Source organism: Myotis daubentonii, chromosome 18, assembly GCF_963259705.1.
Source record: "Myotis daubentonii chromosome 18, mMyoDau2.1, whole genome shotgun sequence".
Taxonomy (NCBI): Eukaryota; Metazoa; Chordata; class Mammalia; order Chiroptera; family Vespertilionidae; genus Myotis; species Myotis daubentonii.
The window spans coordinates 37,036,506-37,052,650 of NC_081857.1; the positions used below are offsets into that span (position 1 = coordinate 37,036,506).

The 16,145-nt window shown below is 43.1% G+C and overlaps 1 protein-coding gene and 1 long non-coding RNA gene across 5 annotated transcripts in view; one reads left to right on the forward strand and one right to left on the reverse strand.

Annotated features, from left to right (window-relative positions):
* Positions 1–570: 570 nt before the first annotated feature.
* The window catches only part of CTTNBP2NL (CTTNBP2 N-terminal like), a 43,381-nt gene continuing 27,806 nt past the window's right edge, over positions 571–16,145 (reverse strand). For all 3 annotated transcript variants that reach the window (XM_059674912.1, XM_059674909.1, XM_059674911.1), the window contains 3 exons: positions 9,424–9,654; positions 6,372–6,479; positions 571–4,856 (listed from right to left, as the gene is read on the reverse strand). In XM_059674912.1, coding sequence (XP_059530895.1) covers positions 3,375–4,856; positions 6,372–6,479; positions 9,424–9,591 — 1,758 coding nt within the window. In that variant the 5' untranslated portion in view covers positions 9,592–9,654 and the 3' untranslated portion in view covers positions 571–3,374. The remainder of the gene's footprint in view (positions 4,857–6,371; positions 6,480–9,423; positions 9,655–16,145) is intronic.
* LOC132221018 (uncharacterized) overlaps positions 8,021–16,145 on the forward strand; it is a 34,907-nt gene continuing 26,782 nt past the window's right edge. For both annotated transcript variants that reach the window (XR_009449903.1, XR_009449902.1), the window contains exons 1-2: positions 8,021–8,569; positions 12,053–12,144. This is a non-coding gene — a long non-coding RNA (uncharacterized LOC132221018). The remainder of the gene's footprint in view (positions 8,570–12,052; positions 12,145–16,145) is intronic.

Below are 16,145 nucleotides of genomic sequence, written 5' to 3' on the forward strand. Positions count from 1 at the left end.
TTAAATGCTGGAGACTTAAGATATGTAAACATCCACACTGTTTGAACATCTTTTGTACATCAAGGGACTTTCAAGTGCTTTTGTCTGGCTACAACTCGCATTTCCTAACAAAGTAGCAGCAGCAGCGCTGGACTGGGAGACAAGGGGTGCATCAGTCATTGGTAAAGTGAGAAGAGGCAGGACAAGATCAGTGTTTTGAAGTTAGGGCACGAATCATGGATGGTTTCAGGGTCTGGATCCTGTGAAATCATCAACCAAATTTGTATATATCCATTTTTTCTGGGGATAGAGTCTAGCTTTTCTTAGATTCTCAAAAGGTTCAGAGTCTCCTAATGGTTTAACAATTACAGTCTGGATACTGGGAAGGCTTCCTCCAACTCTAGTTCTAAAGAAAACCAATGCTCCAGCTCCTTTTGGGGTCTAACTGGATGGGTCACTGACTTCATTTGGCTTTTTAAAGCCGTGAACGAATGCTCTCTCTACACCACTTGCTTCTTCCCGGAACAAAACAGGCCCTTGTTGGGCAACATTCTTCACTTTGTACAAACAAGACTATTTTCCCCCAGACAGTATGATTTCACTTGTTTTAATGTAGTCTGCTATAAAAATGGATGAAGATTTCTGCATGGTGCATTTGCTTTACAAATGTTAGTGACTAGTTAATGCCTGTGTTATGGGTTGCACATCATTATCATCTGTTGACCAGTAACACAGCTTTTGCAACATGGGTTAAATACCAAAACTGTGAATCATGGAACTTTTACTTAGCACACACCATCTACGGCAAACTTAAATACTAATCTATAATACCTAACTGGATTATTGGATCCATTGCAGTATTGTGCTTTTTCTCTCAGAAGATAGGCAACTAGCAAAAATACACGTTTCTTTTTCATTTCCCCCACCCCCATATTACACTGTAAAAGAAATACATTATTCAGTGCACTTCCTAAGAAATAAACTTCCCCATAATATCTCTCTCTATATATCTATGCCAAAATAAAGGAAGAGCACAATGCAACCTTTAAGATTACCATTTAAAGCAAGAGAGGTAATAATACTCTGGGACTCTCGCCCCTCAATTTAAAAAGTTCAGCTATTTTATCATCAACACCATCATCTGGCTATGCGGGGAATGAAGCTCAGTGCATGACCGCTCTGGGAAGTTTAAGACACTCCCTTCATCATTGGTAGACTCTCTGGGGCATTAATCGTTTTTAATTGTTAAGTATTGGCCTCATCAAACCAGAAGCTGTGGAGACACCGATGTGCTCCTCTGCGAGTTACACATTAATTTCCATCACCTGCCCATCAACTCATACTGGATTAAGAGGACACAGACTTAAATGACAGGTCAGGGGCTGCTGGGCAGATGTCGGCGAGAATGTATGAGGACACCATGTCCTGTGACGCCCATCCCTGTGGACACACAATCAGATAACCACGTCGGAGCTGGGTGCGGGCAGTCTTGTTTGGAAGAGGGAGATGTTCATTATACTCTATGGACTTTGTTTCCTGTACTGGCGTACAGGTTGGAAAGTCTGGAGGCTTTGTCCTCACATACCTGCCACGATGGAAATAATTTAAGTTTCTAGAAAGAAGGGGGATTGCAACTCGGAAGCTGTGGGCTAAACCCAGCTGCAGAGGTGTTTAAACGGTTTTTGAATCAGTTCTTGATATTTTAAAATGAGGATGTTTCTCATGAAAATTTGGATTTTATAAAATTTGAGGAGCTGGTAACCCTGGGCCAGCATCTTGCATGGCAACAAGCTGCTGGACGGACCAGGAGGGGACCTTTCAATGGGGCTGGGGCATCCAGCGTGCTGCGGCTCCTACTGCTCCGCTCTTCCGCCACGGGCCCAGTGACCCACTGCACTCATTTACACGGCTCGTTCAGTTTTGTGCCACTAGGGTTAGTTTGGCTCTATCTTTTAAAAAAATATTTTTATTGATTTCAGAGAGGAAGAGAGAAGGAGAGTTAGAAACATCAATGATGGAGAGAATCATTGATGGGCTGCCTCCTACACAACCCTGACTGGGCATTGAGCCTACAACCGGGCATGTGCCCTTGACTGGAATGGAACCTGCGACACTTCAGTCCACAGGTGGACACTCTATCCACTGAGCCAAACCAGCTAGGTCTGGCTCTGCCTTTTTATGAATCTGAAGACCTGACTTCATGTGGAATTTCCCCACCTCCTATGGACACCATTGCTCCTTTGATTGACTGGGTTCCAGACCCATCTAGTTGCTTTGGTAGGTAATCTTAACATGCATTTCTACTCATCCTTTATGCGATATTGCAAACTCCAAAGATATAATCACACCAATATTTATGTGTCAAACGCATGAAGGGATGTCTATACAGATATGCGATACTTCCATTTAGGCAAAAGGTAATCGGTTCCACAGACAGACACCAAGTGCTGGCAGCGTGGAGAATAAGAGTAACAGCTTGGTAAAACCTATATGATTTTGATTTATATTACAAAGAGCGAATTTTAAATTATTGCTTTTTGATTACAGAATAAAGATCTCATTCTGTGGCAAAACTTTTATACAGAATGAGTGACCAGTTCCTATTCAAGTAACAGCAATCGGAATCAGAAGTTCCTTACCAACAGTAGATGCCTGAAGACATTTTTTTGAATGGAGATGTGATTTCATTCTATTCAAGAATGTATGCTGGACACTGGGAGTGACTTAATTTTTCCAGAGTACAAGAAAATCAGCACCCCAACTACTTAATGCAGGAGGGCTTCTCGGGGCTCCAGAAAGCTCTGGTTGGTGGTGAGTTCACACCCACCTTAGGACCCCCATTCTACTTATGCAGCTTGTAGTATCAAAAACAGTAAAAGAGGATTAAAAGCAGTGCTTGTTTTTAACATTCAGGATTCACAGAGGATCTAATTTTCTGCAATTAAACGAGCCGTTTCGTGTTTTTGCTGCAGAATCACATTCATATGGCAGTCTTATTTCAGGCACTTTTAAAACATGTTCATCTGGAATAAAAATCTGCATGAACCACTTCTGCATAATTCAAAATGAGCGTCGAGTGATTCTAGTCCTAAAATAGGTAGCAAGTCACCACCTGCTACTCACTCAGCGCCCTCCATCACACCACCACGGTGACTGCTGTGCTTGGGATGTCTTTGAGGTGCCCTTCTAGCTTTATAGTACAAAGAGGTGCATCATAAAAACCCAAACTACTCAGTTTCTACTTAAAAAAATACAAAAAAGTGAAATACACTAAATGTATTATACAGATGGTTTCAGCTACTATCAAAATAAATAACATGATCTGACTCAACGGTCTGACTCCAAGCTCTTGGACAAGATCTGATGGAATGTCAACGGTGCAGACCCCTCAGGGACTAGCTGCTGGGAGGCAGAAGTATCTCAACGTCCTTGCCGTTGGCCATGGCAGCACTGGAAGAGCAGCTGCTCGCCAGGTCCTCCGCGGTGGTCCCAGAGCACACCTGGGAATGAGTTTTGGTCAGGGGCGCGGTAGCGGAGGGAGAAGGCGTGAGGCCAGGTTTTTTGGGTGGGATGGGTGGAGGGTTTCCTCTCTCAGCTCTGGGGATGGTGGGGGACTTGATCCCTGGAGACAGGGGACTCAGAGGGCTGGACACTTTGCCTGGAGTAGGTGAGTGGCTGGTGTCACCCCTTGGAGTGGCAGCACTGGCCAGGTTTCGGTAGTCTGTGCCGAAGGGAGAGCTGTTGGGCGAGACGGGCTTGATGGGCCCCTGTTGGCTGGTGAATCTGGAGAGCACCTGAGTGACCGTGTTTCGGGCCAGCTGCTTGGCGGCGGAGTTGTCTATGAGGGTGGGGGACAGGTCCCTGGACGGAGGGCTCTGCAGACCACTGGCTTGCTGGTCCTGATCTGCTTGGGACTGGAATTTGTGCCGAGCTGCATGGAACCGCTGGTTGATCCCTACTTGGTAGGATGACTGGTAGCCGGGGCTGCTGGCTGAGGACCCCAACAGGCGCTTAGTTAGCACTGGTGATGAGCAAGGCGAGGACGTGAGGGAGGAGGACGCAGTGCTGCTGGGAGACAGTGAGCTACTGCTGGACGGCAGCTGACTCGGCACCGGGACCGGGCTCTCGATTCCCCCGGCACACCCACCATTCTCCACAGCTTTCTCATGGGCCGAGCCCACAGACTTCTCTCGTGGAGGCGTCTGGTTTTCCACACTGCTGCCTGTAACGGACTCCTTGGTCATTTGCATCTCTGGCTCAAAATGGCCATTGGCTTTTGCATAACAGTAACTGGGAGCGGTGGGACCGGGCAGCCCAGTGGTGGTTGTCTTGGCTACGCTGCTCCCATGGATTCTTTCTGTCTGAAAACCCTCCGTCTGGCAGAATACAGACACTAGCTTGGGAGGCTCGGTCACTGTGCCTTTAGACGTGGTCACTGGCTTCTTTGATTGCTCATTAGAGCTACTATGCTGGTGAGAAGCTTCTAGATCCTTTACGATCTTCTTCAAACTTTCCATCTCTTCTTTCAGAGTTTTGGTCCGGTTCTCTTCTCGGTTCAGCTTTGCTCTCAGTTGTTCTCTTTCGATGTCGAACTCGGACAGCTGCTTCTCCACCCGGGCCTCTGTCTGCAGGCCCCGCCTCCGCTCGGCCGCCAGCGCTTCCTCCAGCGCACCCACCCGGCCCTTCTCCTTCTCCAGCTGCAGGCTCAGCTCCCCGGCCCGCTGGCCCTCCTCGGCCGCCTTGCTGCTGGCTTTCTTGCACTCGAGCACCAGCATGGACGAGAGCTGCTTGTGGCGGGCGCGCTCCTCCTCCAGCTGGCCCGACAGCTTCTTCTGCTCCTTCTCAAACTTCTTCACTTGGGACTTTTCAAATTCCAACTAGGAAGACAGATCACCACACATCTTGATTAGAGTAAAAACACACAGAGATACACTGAACAGGTAAACTAGAATGCCTGGGCTAGCTCTTCTTGCACACGGGATGACACGTATGTCACGTGCCTAGGTCAGATATTTCTTTTTTTATAATATATTTTTATGGATTTCAGAGAGGGAGAAGGAGAGATAGAAACATCAATGGTGAAAATCACTGATTGGCTGCCTCCTGCACTCCCCCTGCCACTGGGGATCAAGCCCACAACCCGGGCATGTGCCCCGATCGAGAATCGAACCATGACCTCCTGGTTCATACTTGATACTCAACCACTGAGCCACACCAGCTGGCTTAGACCAGATATTTCTGAAGTCAGGGCACAATTTAATCTCTTTGATGACTTAGGAGGCACCTCTAGTTCTTGGGAAGCCTCAGGGTTATTGGTGGGAATCTGAGCCACCATCGTGTTTCAGGTGCGGAGAGTTCAGCGGATCAGGACAGAGGACAGAGCACATGAAGGACGCTGTGATGAGAGCCGCTGGAGAAGAAACCTAACGCTTCAGCAGTAACTCTTTCTGGGCTTAAATGCAGATACGAGTAGTTGCATTTAAATCATACTTTTTATACAAATGCAGTCTGTTTTAATCATTATCCCAACCCCACTTAAAGGGAAGGGTTAAGGAACCCTTTTAGTCAGTATATGTCAAATGTTGAGACCCATTCATGGATGGGGAAACCAATAGAGTAAGTCATAACCAGAACTTTTAAAAGATAAAATAGAAGAGAAAATATCCATGTGTATTTTAAGGATTATGTATGATTTCATGATGTTTTTGTTTCAGGCCTGTGTGTATATAACTGGGCTGTGATGTAAAATGTTTCGCCCTGGCCAGTTTGCTCAATGGTTAGAGTGTCAACCCATGGACCAAAGCATCTTGGGTTTGATTCCCAGCCAAGGGCATGTACTTCGGTTGCAGGTTCGATCTCAGTTGGGGCCCATGCGGGAGGAACTAGTCGCTGGGTCTCTTTAACATTGATATTTCTCTCTCTCTTCTCCTTCTCCCTTCCTTGCACTCTCTCTCTAAAGACCAATGGGGAAAAAAATATCCTCCGGTAAGGATTAAAAAAAAAAATCACAAATAAAACGTGTTTCTACCGGGAGTCCTAAGTCAGAAAAAGTCAGTGTTTGACATTAGTGTTCCCCAAAGTGCATTCTAGGGAACAACAGCCTCATAGTCAGTGATCTATGTCAAGAAAAGATATGATTTCTATATCGAGAAAACACAGATTTGCTCGACACAGAACACCCTGTCTTTTTCCTGCAGACTCAGTGTGCATTGGCATACTAGAGGGTCTGAGAAATTGATGTTAGAAACCTGCTTAACTTTGTTTAATCCAGTCATTCCCGGACTTGTCTACAAGGCCCTTTTTCTTGAGCAACACCAATTTACACCTGGCCGAACCGTCTCTGAGAAATGCTATTCCCGGCAGATGCTGCGCGAAGCCCTCCACCGAATTACCTGTTGGGTCAGCCTCTCCCTCTCCTTCTCCAGCATGTAGGTGACGTCATCTCCCTCTGCTGTGTCCTGGGCGTGCCTTTGCCTTTCCTCCTCAAGGTCTAAGATCACCTTTAAAGAATTGAAAAAAGTCATTTCTAAATATCAAGGGATCACACTTATAATACAATGAATACTAGTGCCTATCCAGTGAAGCACCTAAGACAGTCCAGAGTCAGACAGACAGCCCCAGTCAGGGCGACCGAGGAGCACACTGACATCAGCAGACAAGGAATTTGAATGACACGTGGGAGAGAGAGAGGCGGGCGGGCGGAGGGTAACTGCTTTGGAATGGGAGGAAGCTGCTTTGCCTGAGGAGCCTGGAGGGGGCGGGGACTGCAGAGGAGAGGGGTGATGTCGGGCAGAAAACAAGGGGCCTGCCTCAGAGTCTGTATTTCCCAGAACAGTTTTTTGTGCCTCACCTTTATTCTGAGACATAGAATGTTGGCAGCCAGGCATCTGCTGCCAGGCCTGAGCCAGGGTCTATCCTCTGAGACACAGAATGGACAGGCTCAGGGCTCGGGAAGAGCAGATGTGACGGAGAATGGGGTGAGGAAAGGGGGTTATGTTTGTTTGGGGAAGGTGGTAAGTAAGGGTGGAGAGAAAAGGGAGGTGGGGTGTAAGATAATGAACTCCACATCTATAATAAAAGGAAGTAAGGAAGTGTCTAAAACTGATAAAGCAAAGAGCTGTATATTATTTAGAAATATGGAAGTTACCTACCAAAATAAGTGGTTATTAGAAAAAGTGGCAGTCTGAATGTTGAGGAGCAGGACTGGGAAGAGGTGGACTAGGGAATCTATTTCATAATAAGCAGAGTAACCATGTAATTCACTGCTCAAACAGCACTTCTCAGAGTCAAAGGGGCATGCCAAGGTGACGGGCAGAAAATGGACTCCCTCGGGCAAACTGGGACTATAAGCACCTCATCAGAAGCCTCTAGGTCAGCGGCTCTCAACCTGTGGGTCATGACCCCTTTGGGGGTCGAACGACCCTTTCACAGGGGTCACTTAAGACCACTGGAAAACACATATATAATTACATATTGTTTTTGTGATTAATCACTATGCTTTAATTATGTTCAATTTGTAACAATGAAAATACATCCTGCATATCAGATATTTACATTTCGATTCATAACAGTAGCAAAACTACAGTTATGAAGTAGCAACAAAAATAATTGTATGGTTGGGGGTCACCACAACACGAGGAACTGTATTAAAGGGTCGCGGCATTAGGAAGGTTGAGAACCACTGCTCTAGGTACTACATGATGTCCAACAAAGTCAGTGTTCTACTCTGATAAAACACTTAAGATTAGATAGGCAATTGGTTTAAAATAGATAACATTCAAAGACTCTTACACTGAAATACAGTCTTAAGGAATTTGGAATTACTTCTAACCTCTTCCTTTCCCTAATCACCCAGAGCCACAAGTCACCCCTATACTGAGTACCCCTTCTGTGGGCTCAAAAGCCAGCCAGGCATTCAGCGTCAGTTACTTCCTGTCCGAAGTGGGAAAAGGCCTGCTTTCCAAACAAGGATGCTGTGAGGTTTTCTTAGAGGATTATGTATCATTAAACACCCCTCCCAACACACACACACACACACACTTTAAAGCAGAGGTAGGCAAACTTTTTCCTGCTAAGGCCATTTGGATATTTATAATACCACTGATTTAATATAATTCACTTAATATAACTTTATGTTGCTATGAAAAAAGCTTCTAGATTTATTGAATTTCGAGTCCTGCCTGTGGTTGCCTTGGCTGGGCCAGACCAAATGATTTCTTGGGCCTTATATGCGGGCGAATGTGCCCCACCCCTGCTTTAGAGCAACTAACTCAGACCCATCGACACCTTTTCAGTTGGGGCATAAATGTCTTCGGGTGATTTCAGCAGACCAGAGGTTAAGCTTTCCCGGGTCTTGGACAACTGAGAATTCCATGAAGTATATGGGGAAGTTTTCATTCTCTATGAGCAGGCATAAGCTTTGGGCATTCTGTGTATTTTTAGGGGGACCATGAACCACCTGAGGCCCATCATTGTTGAGAACCCCCACTCTGGCCTTTCATTTGGACTCTGCAGGGGCAGAAAGCCCATGGGCGAGACCTGAGTCTAAGCAGTTTGTCACGTGTTTTGAGCAGATGGCTCCTGAATGCAGGTAACCATGAAAGTAAGCTAAGGTCCAGCAAGCTTCAGCTGCTAACCCAGTTTTTCAGAATAAGTTGCTTCCTATTAATTGTGCTGATGTCCTCCCTGTTGGTATAAATCTAAACCAATGGTTAAAAAAATGCAGATCCTAGCCAAGCATGTTTTACAGGCCACATCTGAGCAGTAAATGACAAGAATGGGAATCATAAGCACTCGAATTCCAATGAGATGAGGAAAGCACAGGTTTGCCTTCCAAACTAGGGCTATAGGCCTACACACACACACTCACACTCACACCCTCACACACACACACGCACACGCACACACACTTTCTTACTAGGGTAGAACAGTTTTAAGGTAAACAACCCTAGGTACTGTTTATGGTTTCATGAGAAATAAAATGCAATGAAACTCAACACTAGAAATAAATGAAAATAATTTAATGGCTTATAGTAAGGTAAATTCTCTCTCGCTTGCTCATTCCCCAAATACCTGTTAATCTTTCTATTTATCACATAAGTAAGCAAACAGAATGCTCCGTTCAGCTACAAGCTTGGTTACACCCCAGTTTGTTGCCAAAGTTTGAATGATCGAGAGCTGAAAAAACATGCCAAGTGTTTGGAGTGCCCTAGCAAGAAGGAATGCTGTCTTGGATGTGTCTGGCACACTCCCTAAACTTAACATGTGCAACAGCCTGGTTTTCCTTCCTACGTCCTGGCTCCACGGTGAGCTAAGGGGCTTTCTGAGACCTGGGGAACCTCCGGTTGAATTACTGTGAGAACTGGCAGCGGACACGCAGTGTCAGGCATTGTTTACACAGTCTCCCCAAGAGCTTACGCAGCCCACGTCACCCGGGGAGCCCACCTTGCGGTGCCTGCTCTCGGCGGCAGCCAGCTGGGACAGCATCCGCTCCTGCATGTTCTTGCACTGCTTCATCACCACCTTGAGAATCGACAGTGGGTTTGTGCAGACCGGCTGCTTTTCGCCATCGTTTTTCTCCTTCAGTGTTTCAAAGTCTCTCTGTAGGGCCATTAAAGGATCGCTGATGTTATATTTTCCATAGCGTTCTTCAATGAAAGTATCTCTGTGTTGTGCCTGGGAAGAGAAAACATTGCATTTTTCTTTTTAAAATTACTGAGGAAAGGGATTTGCTAGGAGTTATACATGAAAGGTGACGGGTTAGTATGAAGAGAACCTGTTGGCTACAGATCCGATGGAGCCATCTACATGTAGAAATGACATCAGAATGGGGGCACAGTATGATATTAACGAGAACAAATACTTTTACAGAGCTAAACTACGTATTAGACGTGTTCTAAGCATTTATATTAACATTAACTTATTTAAGCTTTACAACCCTCTTAGGTAGTGACATCATCTCCACTTTGCAGCTGAGAAAACTATTAGGAGAGGTCAGGTAACCTGGTCCAGGTTACTCATCTAGCAAGTGGTCAGACTGGGATTTAACCCCCACACCTGGCTCTAAAGTTTGTGTCCTTAACCACCACACTCACGGCTTCTGCTTGTGAGGCTTATATTCCCCACAGGCGTATCTGGTCTTTTCTTTCTGAGTTATAGCACTTGCATTTCTAAAATATGCTAAGCATGAAATTTTGTGAGTTTACATATTTGGAGACCTATCAAGGTGGCTGTAGATAGGTAAAGCATGCTAAAAATGTTCTTGAATTATAATCTAGGACTATCTGTGATTTTTACATACAGATCTTCACTCAGTTGGTGGGTCAAGAGGGCAGAGGCACTTACAACCAGAGGTGCAGACAAATCCCTTCTACCTGCTGCCAAATTCCACCCCCTCTTCTAGTCTCTGCTCAGCTGCTACCTTCCACCCCCATCCGCCCGCTTCGGGGGTGGTGAGCTCTGAGGATGAGAGGTCAGCAGGGAATGCAGGCTGGTGTCCAGTCGGGTCTAAGGATCAGGAAGGGAGTGGAAAGATATTCTCAGGCTTCCGCTTCTCTGCTCTCTGCTAGGAAGGACTGAAGTCCTGCGTAGGAGCAGCATATAGTATGTGCCGGCAGACAGAGTGACATTAGCAATTACTGTACTCCAGACATTAAAAGTTTCCCAAGACATTTTACAAAAAGTGTTAATATAGCACTGAGAAAACTTTCTCAAAAACCACAGCAAAGTACCATATAATGTAAGCTTTCAAATGAAATCTAGTTAAGAAAATTACTGTCATGTATCAATTTAAAAAATTATTTCATCATGGGCTATATTTTCTTATAACCACCATCCACAAATAGGAACCCATTTGAAAGAGGAATTCACAATTCAACGGCTATGCTTACAACAAACAAACAAAAAACAAACCCTAAATAAAATAAAGCATGGGGCGTCTTTAACACAGAAGTATGTTTCAGTGCTGAAAATCTGATGCTTCCTTTTCCCTTAAACTGTTCAAGTTCAAGACCCAGGAATCACAGCCTATGCTACTCATTTGTGTTGGTATCAGGTGGCAGGTGTTCAGTGCAGTTAGGAGCACTGGGTTTTACTTCTGTCTTGGCAAAAAGATGACATTATTGGAGTCTCTGGATAATATCTGTGTACTGGAAGTAGGAAAAGGGAACTCCATTTGTTCCTGATAGCCATCTTCTTTGCTCTGCTGTGTGTGTGTGTGTGCGTGCACGCGTGCGTATGCGTATGTGAATTAAACAGGGGAGGGACCTGATTTTTTTTCCAGTTCCAAATAAAAAAGGAAATTTTCGGTAAAATTTCAAAATAAGCTCTAGTCCATTCAGAATGGAGAGAGACAAGACCAATTCCTGAACTGCCTATTTATATTTTATAATTATACTTCAAAATTATGGTGAGAGTAAAACAAAAAAGCTAATTTTCAGTTACATTTTGTTTAAAAACATTTTAAGGGCACACATTTTTAAAAAATGTTTTATTTTTTAATTGCTTTTAGGGAGGAAGGAGGAGAGAGAGAGAGAGAGAGAGAGAGAGAGAAATTTTGATGAGAGAGAGAAACATCTATCAGTTGCTTCTTGCACTGTCCCTGACGGGGATCGAACCCACAGCCTGAATATGTGCCCTGCGACCTTTCAGTGTAGGGGACGACACTCCAACTAACTGAGCCACATTGGCCAGGGTTTCAGTCAAACAACATGGGACTCATCAGTGCTTTCCTTCCACCAAGAACACTTGTTTCTTTATTTTCAAGTATAAAAAGATGAGATTGATAACCTAGGATTCAAGGAAAGTATCGATTTACAGCTATTCATGTCCTAAGGCAAATCCATGGTTAGAAAAATACTTGGACAAAGGAAGTAAGAGGAGAAAAAACTCTTTAAGAGGTTGAAATTCCACTTTTCCGTCACCCTTTTTATTCATGGTTACCATTTCTGTCTGATTAGCGATGGCAAAGGAATCAAAGGAATGATTACTGGTACTGACACTGGTTTCATAGGGCAACCCCTCCCCGCAAAGAAACCTTGTAAACCTGCGTGTTTTGTGACCTTTTCCTTGTCAGAACACCATGGAGAAGAGCGATGAGAGCAGGAGCCGGGGGACAGCTCATGGCCTTGACGTTAGATCTGCTGAGAAGCCGTCTCTCAGGTTTGAGTATGTAGTTAACTAATCCTTAAAAATATGACTTTTTAAAGCCCGCACTGTTATTATCCTGTATAATTAATAAGCACCACTGAGCTACGAGTAATGGACAAGGAGCCTGTTTGGTGAGCCTCAGACTTCTGAGAACAGTTGTTAAGCTGTCTGTTTTCTCTTGAAGTTTCACAGTAATTCCGTAATCACTTGCATAGTAATTACAAGTTGTACAAAATTGGTGGCTTTGCACATAAATGAAAAGAATCTGCGGAATAATTTTAAAAAGGCTCCTTGTCACAAAACTCTTCATTTAAATACATTCTCATATGGGAACAGTGAATTTGAGGTCTATATTTATTATACCAAACACTGGATTGGAAAATGGGAGACAGAATATAGTATTTTTCAATCAATTTAATGCCTCAATCAGGCGAACTGTATGGATGACAGGTTTACTAGTAATAGCACAAGTAATAACAATGACAATAATAAAAAATAGATGTTAAGATTTGAAGAATGAAAGAGGAGCTTTAGTGGAGGTGTGTATTGGTCGTCTATTCCTGCATAACAATGACCCCAAAACTTAGCTTAAACAGTAAACACTGTTTTTATTTCATAGTTTCTGAAGGTCAGGAATCTGGGAGGGGCTGGGCTGGGTGGTTCTGGCTGTGTCTCAGGAGGTTGCAGTCAAGCTGTTGGCCAGCACTACCTCATCAGGTGGACTGGGGCTGGTGGGTCCATTTCCAAGCTCACTCACATGGCTGTAGGCACAGGCCTTGGTTCCTCGCATGTGCTGCTTCCCACAGTGCAAGTGATGCGACAGACAGACACACCAAGATGGAAGTCCCCGTGTCTTTTATAACAATCTTAAAGTGATACTCCATCACTTCTGATGTATTCATTGGTCACTCAGACCGACCCTGGTAAATGTGAGAGGACCCATATATAAAGGTGGGACTATTAGGAAGTGGGGTCACTGGGGGCCAACTTGGAGGCTGGCTGCCACAAGGTGAGTGACTCAATATGCATCTATCTATCTATCTATCTATCTATCTATCTATCTATCATCTAAATATATTTTTATCGATTTCAGAGAGGAAAGGAGAGGGAGATAGAAACATCAATGATGAGAGAGAATCATTGATTGGCTTCCTCCTGCACGCCTCACACTGGGGATAGAGCATGTGCTCCATCAGGGAATCGAACCTGGGCATGTGCTCCAACAGGGAATCGAACCATGACCTCCACTGAGCCACATTGGCTGGGCCATGCTACCACTATTTATATCTCAGGTGAAAATTTAGGAAAAACTGTCAAGGTTGAGGTTTAATACTTTAATGGTATTTCAGCTATTTTATAAAAAATATATAAATGATCTTGATTTGCCTTTTGGGGGGAGGAATTCAGTAATACAGCTGAAACCAATCAATTTCTTGTAATTTCATTATTTTCATTTCAACAATAACATACACTTTAATTGCACAGAAATTCCTACATTGTCAGAAAACATAATGCTCTGTAATTTCAGACAACAGGAAAATAATCGGCTGGTTAGACAGATTCAATTATACAGGATATTACTACAGCAGACAAAGCATACTAGTCATCTATACTCATTTATTTTTTACTGTCCCAGGCTGAATGAAACGCCACTACTGAGAGCTTAACATAAGCCATACAATACCCAGAGCGTCTGTCATGCTTGCTCTCTAAAACTTCAGCTTTTATGACCAACTTCAAAAAGACACATGAAGCAGTCACCTCCTCTCTCCTTCCCAATATTATCTATACTATTATAGGAAATTAACCTCTTACTTTTTTTAAAAGTAAAAATTTTAAAGAATTATTTATTGATTTTGAGAGAGAGAGAGAGAAAGAGAGAGATTTGTTGTTCCACTTATTTATGCTGTTCCACTTATGCATTCATTGGTTGATTCTTGCATATGCCCTGATCGGGGATCGAACCTACAACCTTGGAGTATTGGGATGACACTTGAACCAACTGGGTCCATGTGGTCAATTAGTATTTATCTCTTGCATTGATTGAACATTTCCCATTTATCTTTTTTCCTTCCTGCCTAAATTGTAAGCAACCTGAAAAGCACTTGTCACACCTCTTTCTTCCTCCTGTATTATGTCTGAAGCCCGAGACACTTAGTTGATATTTACTTTTTGGTCATTTTCCTGATGTCTCAGCCTCTCCTTACTCTCATCTTTTTTGTGAGGTCAATATTTTATGATGCTATTAGTAAAATCTATGGTTTACTTGTATAATCATTTAAGGTAACAGCAATTCATACATTCAGCAAACTGACTCTGGATAGAATGCGCTTCAAAGATTACTTCTGGAGTCAGTTGGCATCCACAGATATTTATAAAAGCAATTATTTACATAAGGAGGGATGATCATTTATTAGTATTTGACTCAAGTGCACTAAATTCTTTGGAAGTTTAGTACAAATAGCCTCAGGGGGGGTACTTCTAGCCGGTGAGCTGCTTGTTGATAGAAAAAGAACATGGGTAAACAGCATAATGTAGCTGCGTCAACATTCAAATTCCAGAGTCCTATGAAAGTTTCTGGTAAAATGGAAATAAATGTGTTAAGGTTTTTGGGGGCTATTCCTATACATGTGGTTAAAACAAATTATATATACTTTCTGGTCTGAGTCTACACCTTCTTTAGGTGAGGAAAAAATGTGTGAAGGGACTCAACTAGTCCTGAATAAATGAATGCTCTGAACATAAACCAAGAATTTTAAGTACAATTTTAAATGACACATTAGATCCTAATCCCTCTTGTTCAGGAGATCATATATCTCTTAAAATGAGAGTTGACACCTGCCTTGAAACATACACAAAAAACAGGGATGGATCACAGACCTAAGGATAAAATAGAAATGGCCAAAAAAGCACATCTCACTGGTGACAGGGAGGTATAAATTAAAACAATAATAAGACACGAGAAAAGCTAAAATCTAAAGGTTGACAACATCAAATGTTGGAGAGCATATGGAACAACTAGAACACTCACACAGTGCTGGTGGGAGTATAAATGGTATAACTATGTTGGAAATTAATCTGGAAGTTTCTCATAAAGTTAGAAAAATGCCTTTCTGAAATTCCACCTCTAAGTATTTATCCCAAAGAAATGAAAACATATATTCATAAAAAGACTTTTACACAATTATCCATAGCAGCTTTACTCATACTAGCTCCAATGGAAACAATTAAATATCAATCAATAGAACAAATGTGATGCATTCATATAATAGAATACTATTCAGCAATGAAAAGGAATGAGTTACTGATGAACTTGAAAACAATAATGATGAACCTTAAAATTATTATACCGAACAAGACAAAACCAAAAAGCCAGATATAAAAGAATACATTCTGTGTGATTGTGTCCTAACAGGCAAAACTAATCAATGGTGAAAAAATCAGAATAGTGGTTGCCTCTGGGGCTAGGGAGACAACTGACTAGGAAGGGGCACAGGATTACTTTTTGGTATGATGAGAATGTTTGTCTTTATAGGGGTGTAGGTCAAATGGATGTATGCATTTGTCAAAGTTTATTAAACTGACCACTTAAGATCTGTACATTACACTAGCGGTCGCCAATCTTTTGGACCTCACGGACCACTGGTTGGCGACCGCTGCATTACACTGTATCTAAATTATATCTCTAGTTAAAAACTATAAAAATACATAGTGAGCACTAATGGGAAAATTAAGTTATATGTAATATAAGCTATTTTCCAGAAACATGGGAAGTTCAAACCAAAGTTATTTTAGTCATGATAAGAACAGCAGAAACACAGGAGGCACTGACAGTGGAGCGCGTATTGCCTGTCAATCAGAGTACCTGATTGTTAGGCCTCTAATCTAACCTAACCTACAGTATTCCCTGGAGGTAGGCATCACTCTATCTGCATGTCATAGAAGAAACTGAACATTAACTTGTGGCTTTCCCAAGGTTACAAAGCCAGTTAGTTAAGTGGACAGTAAATGGTATATAG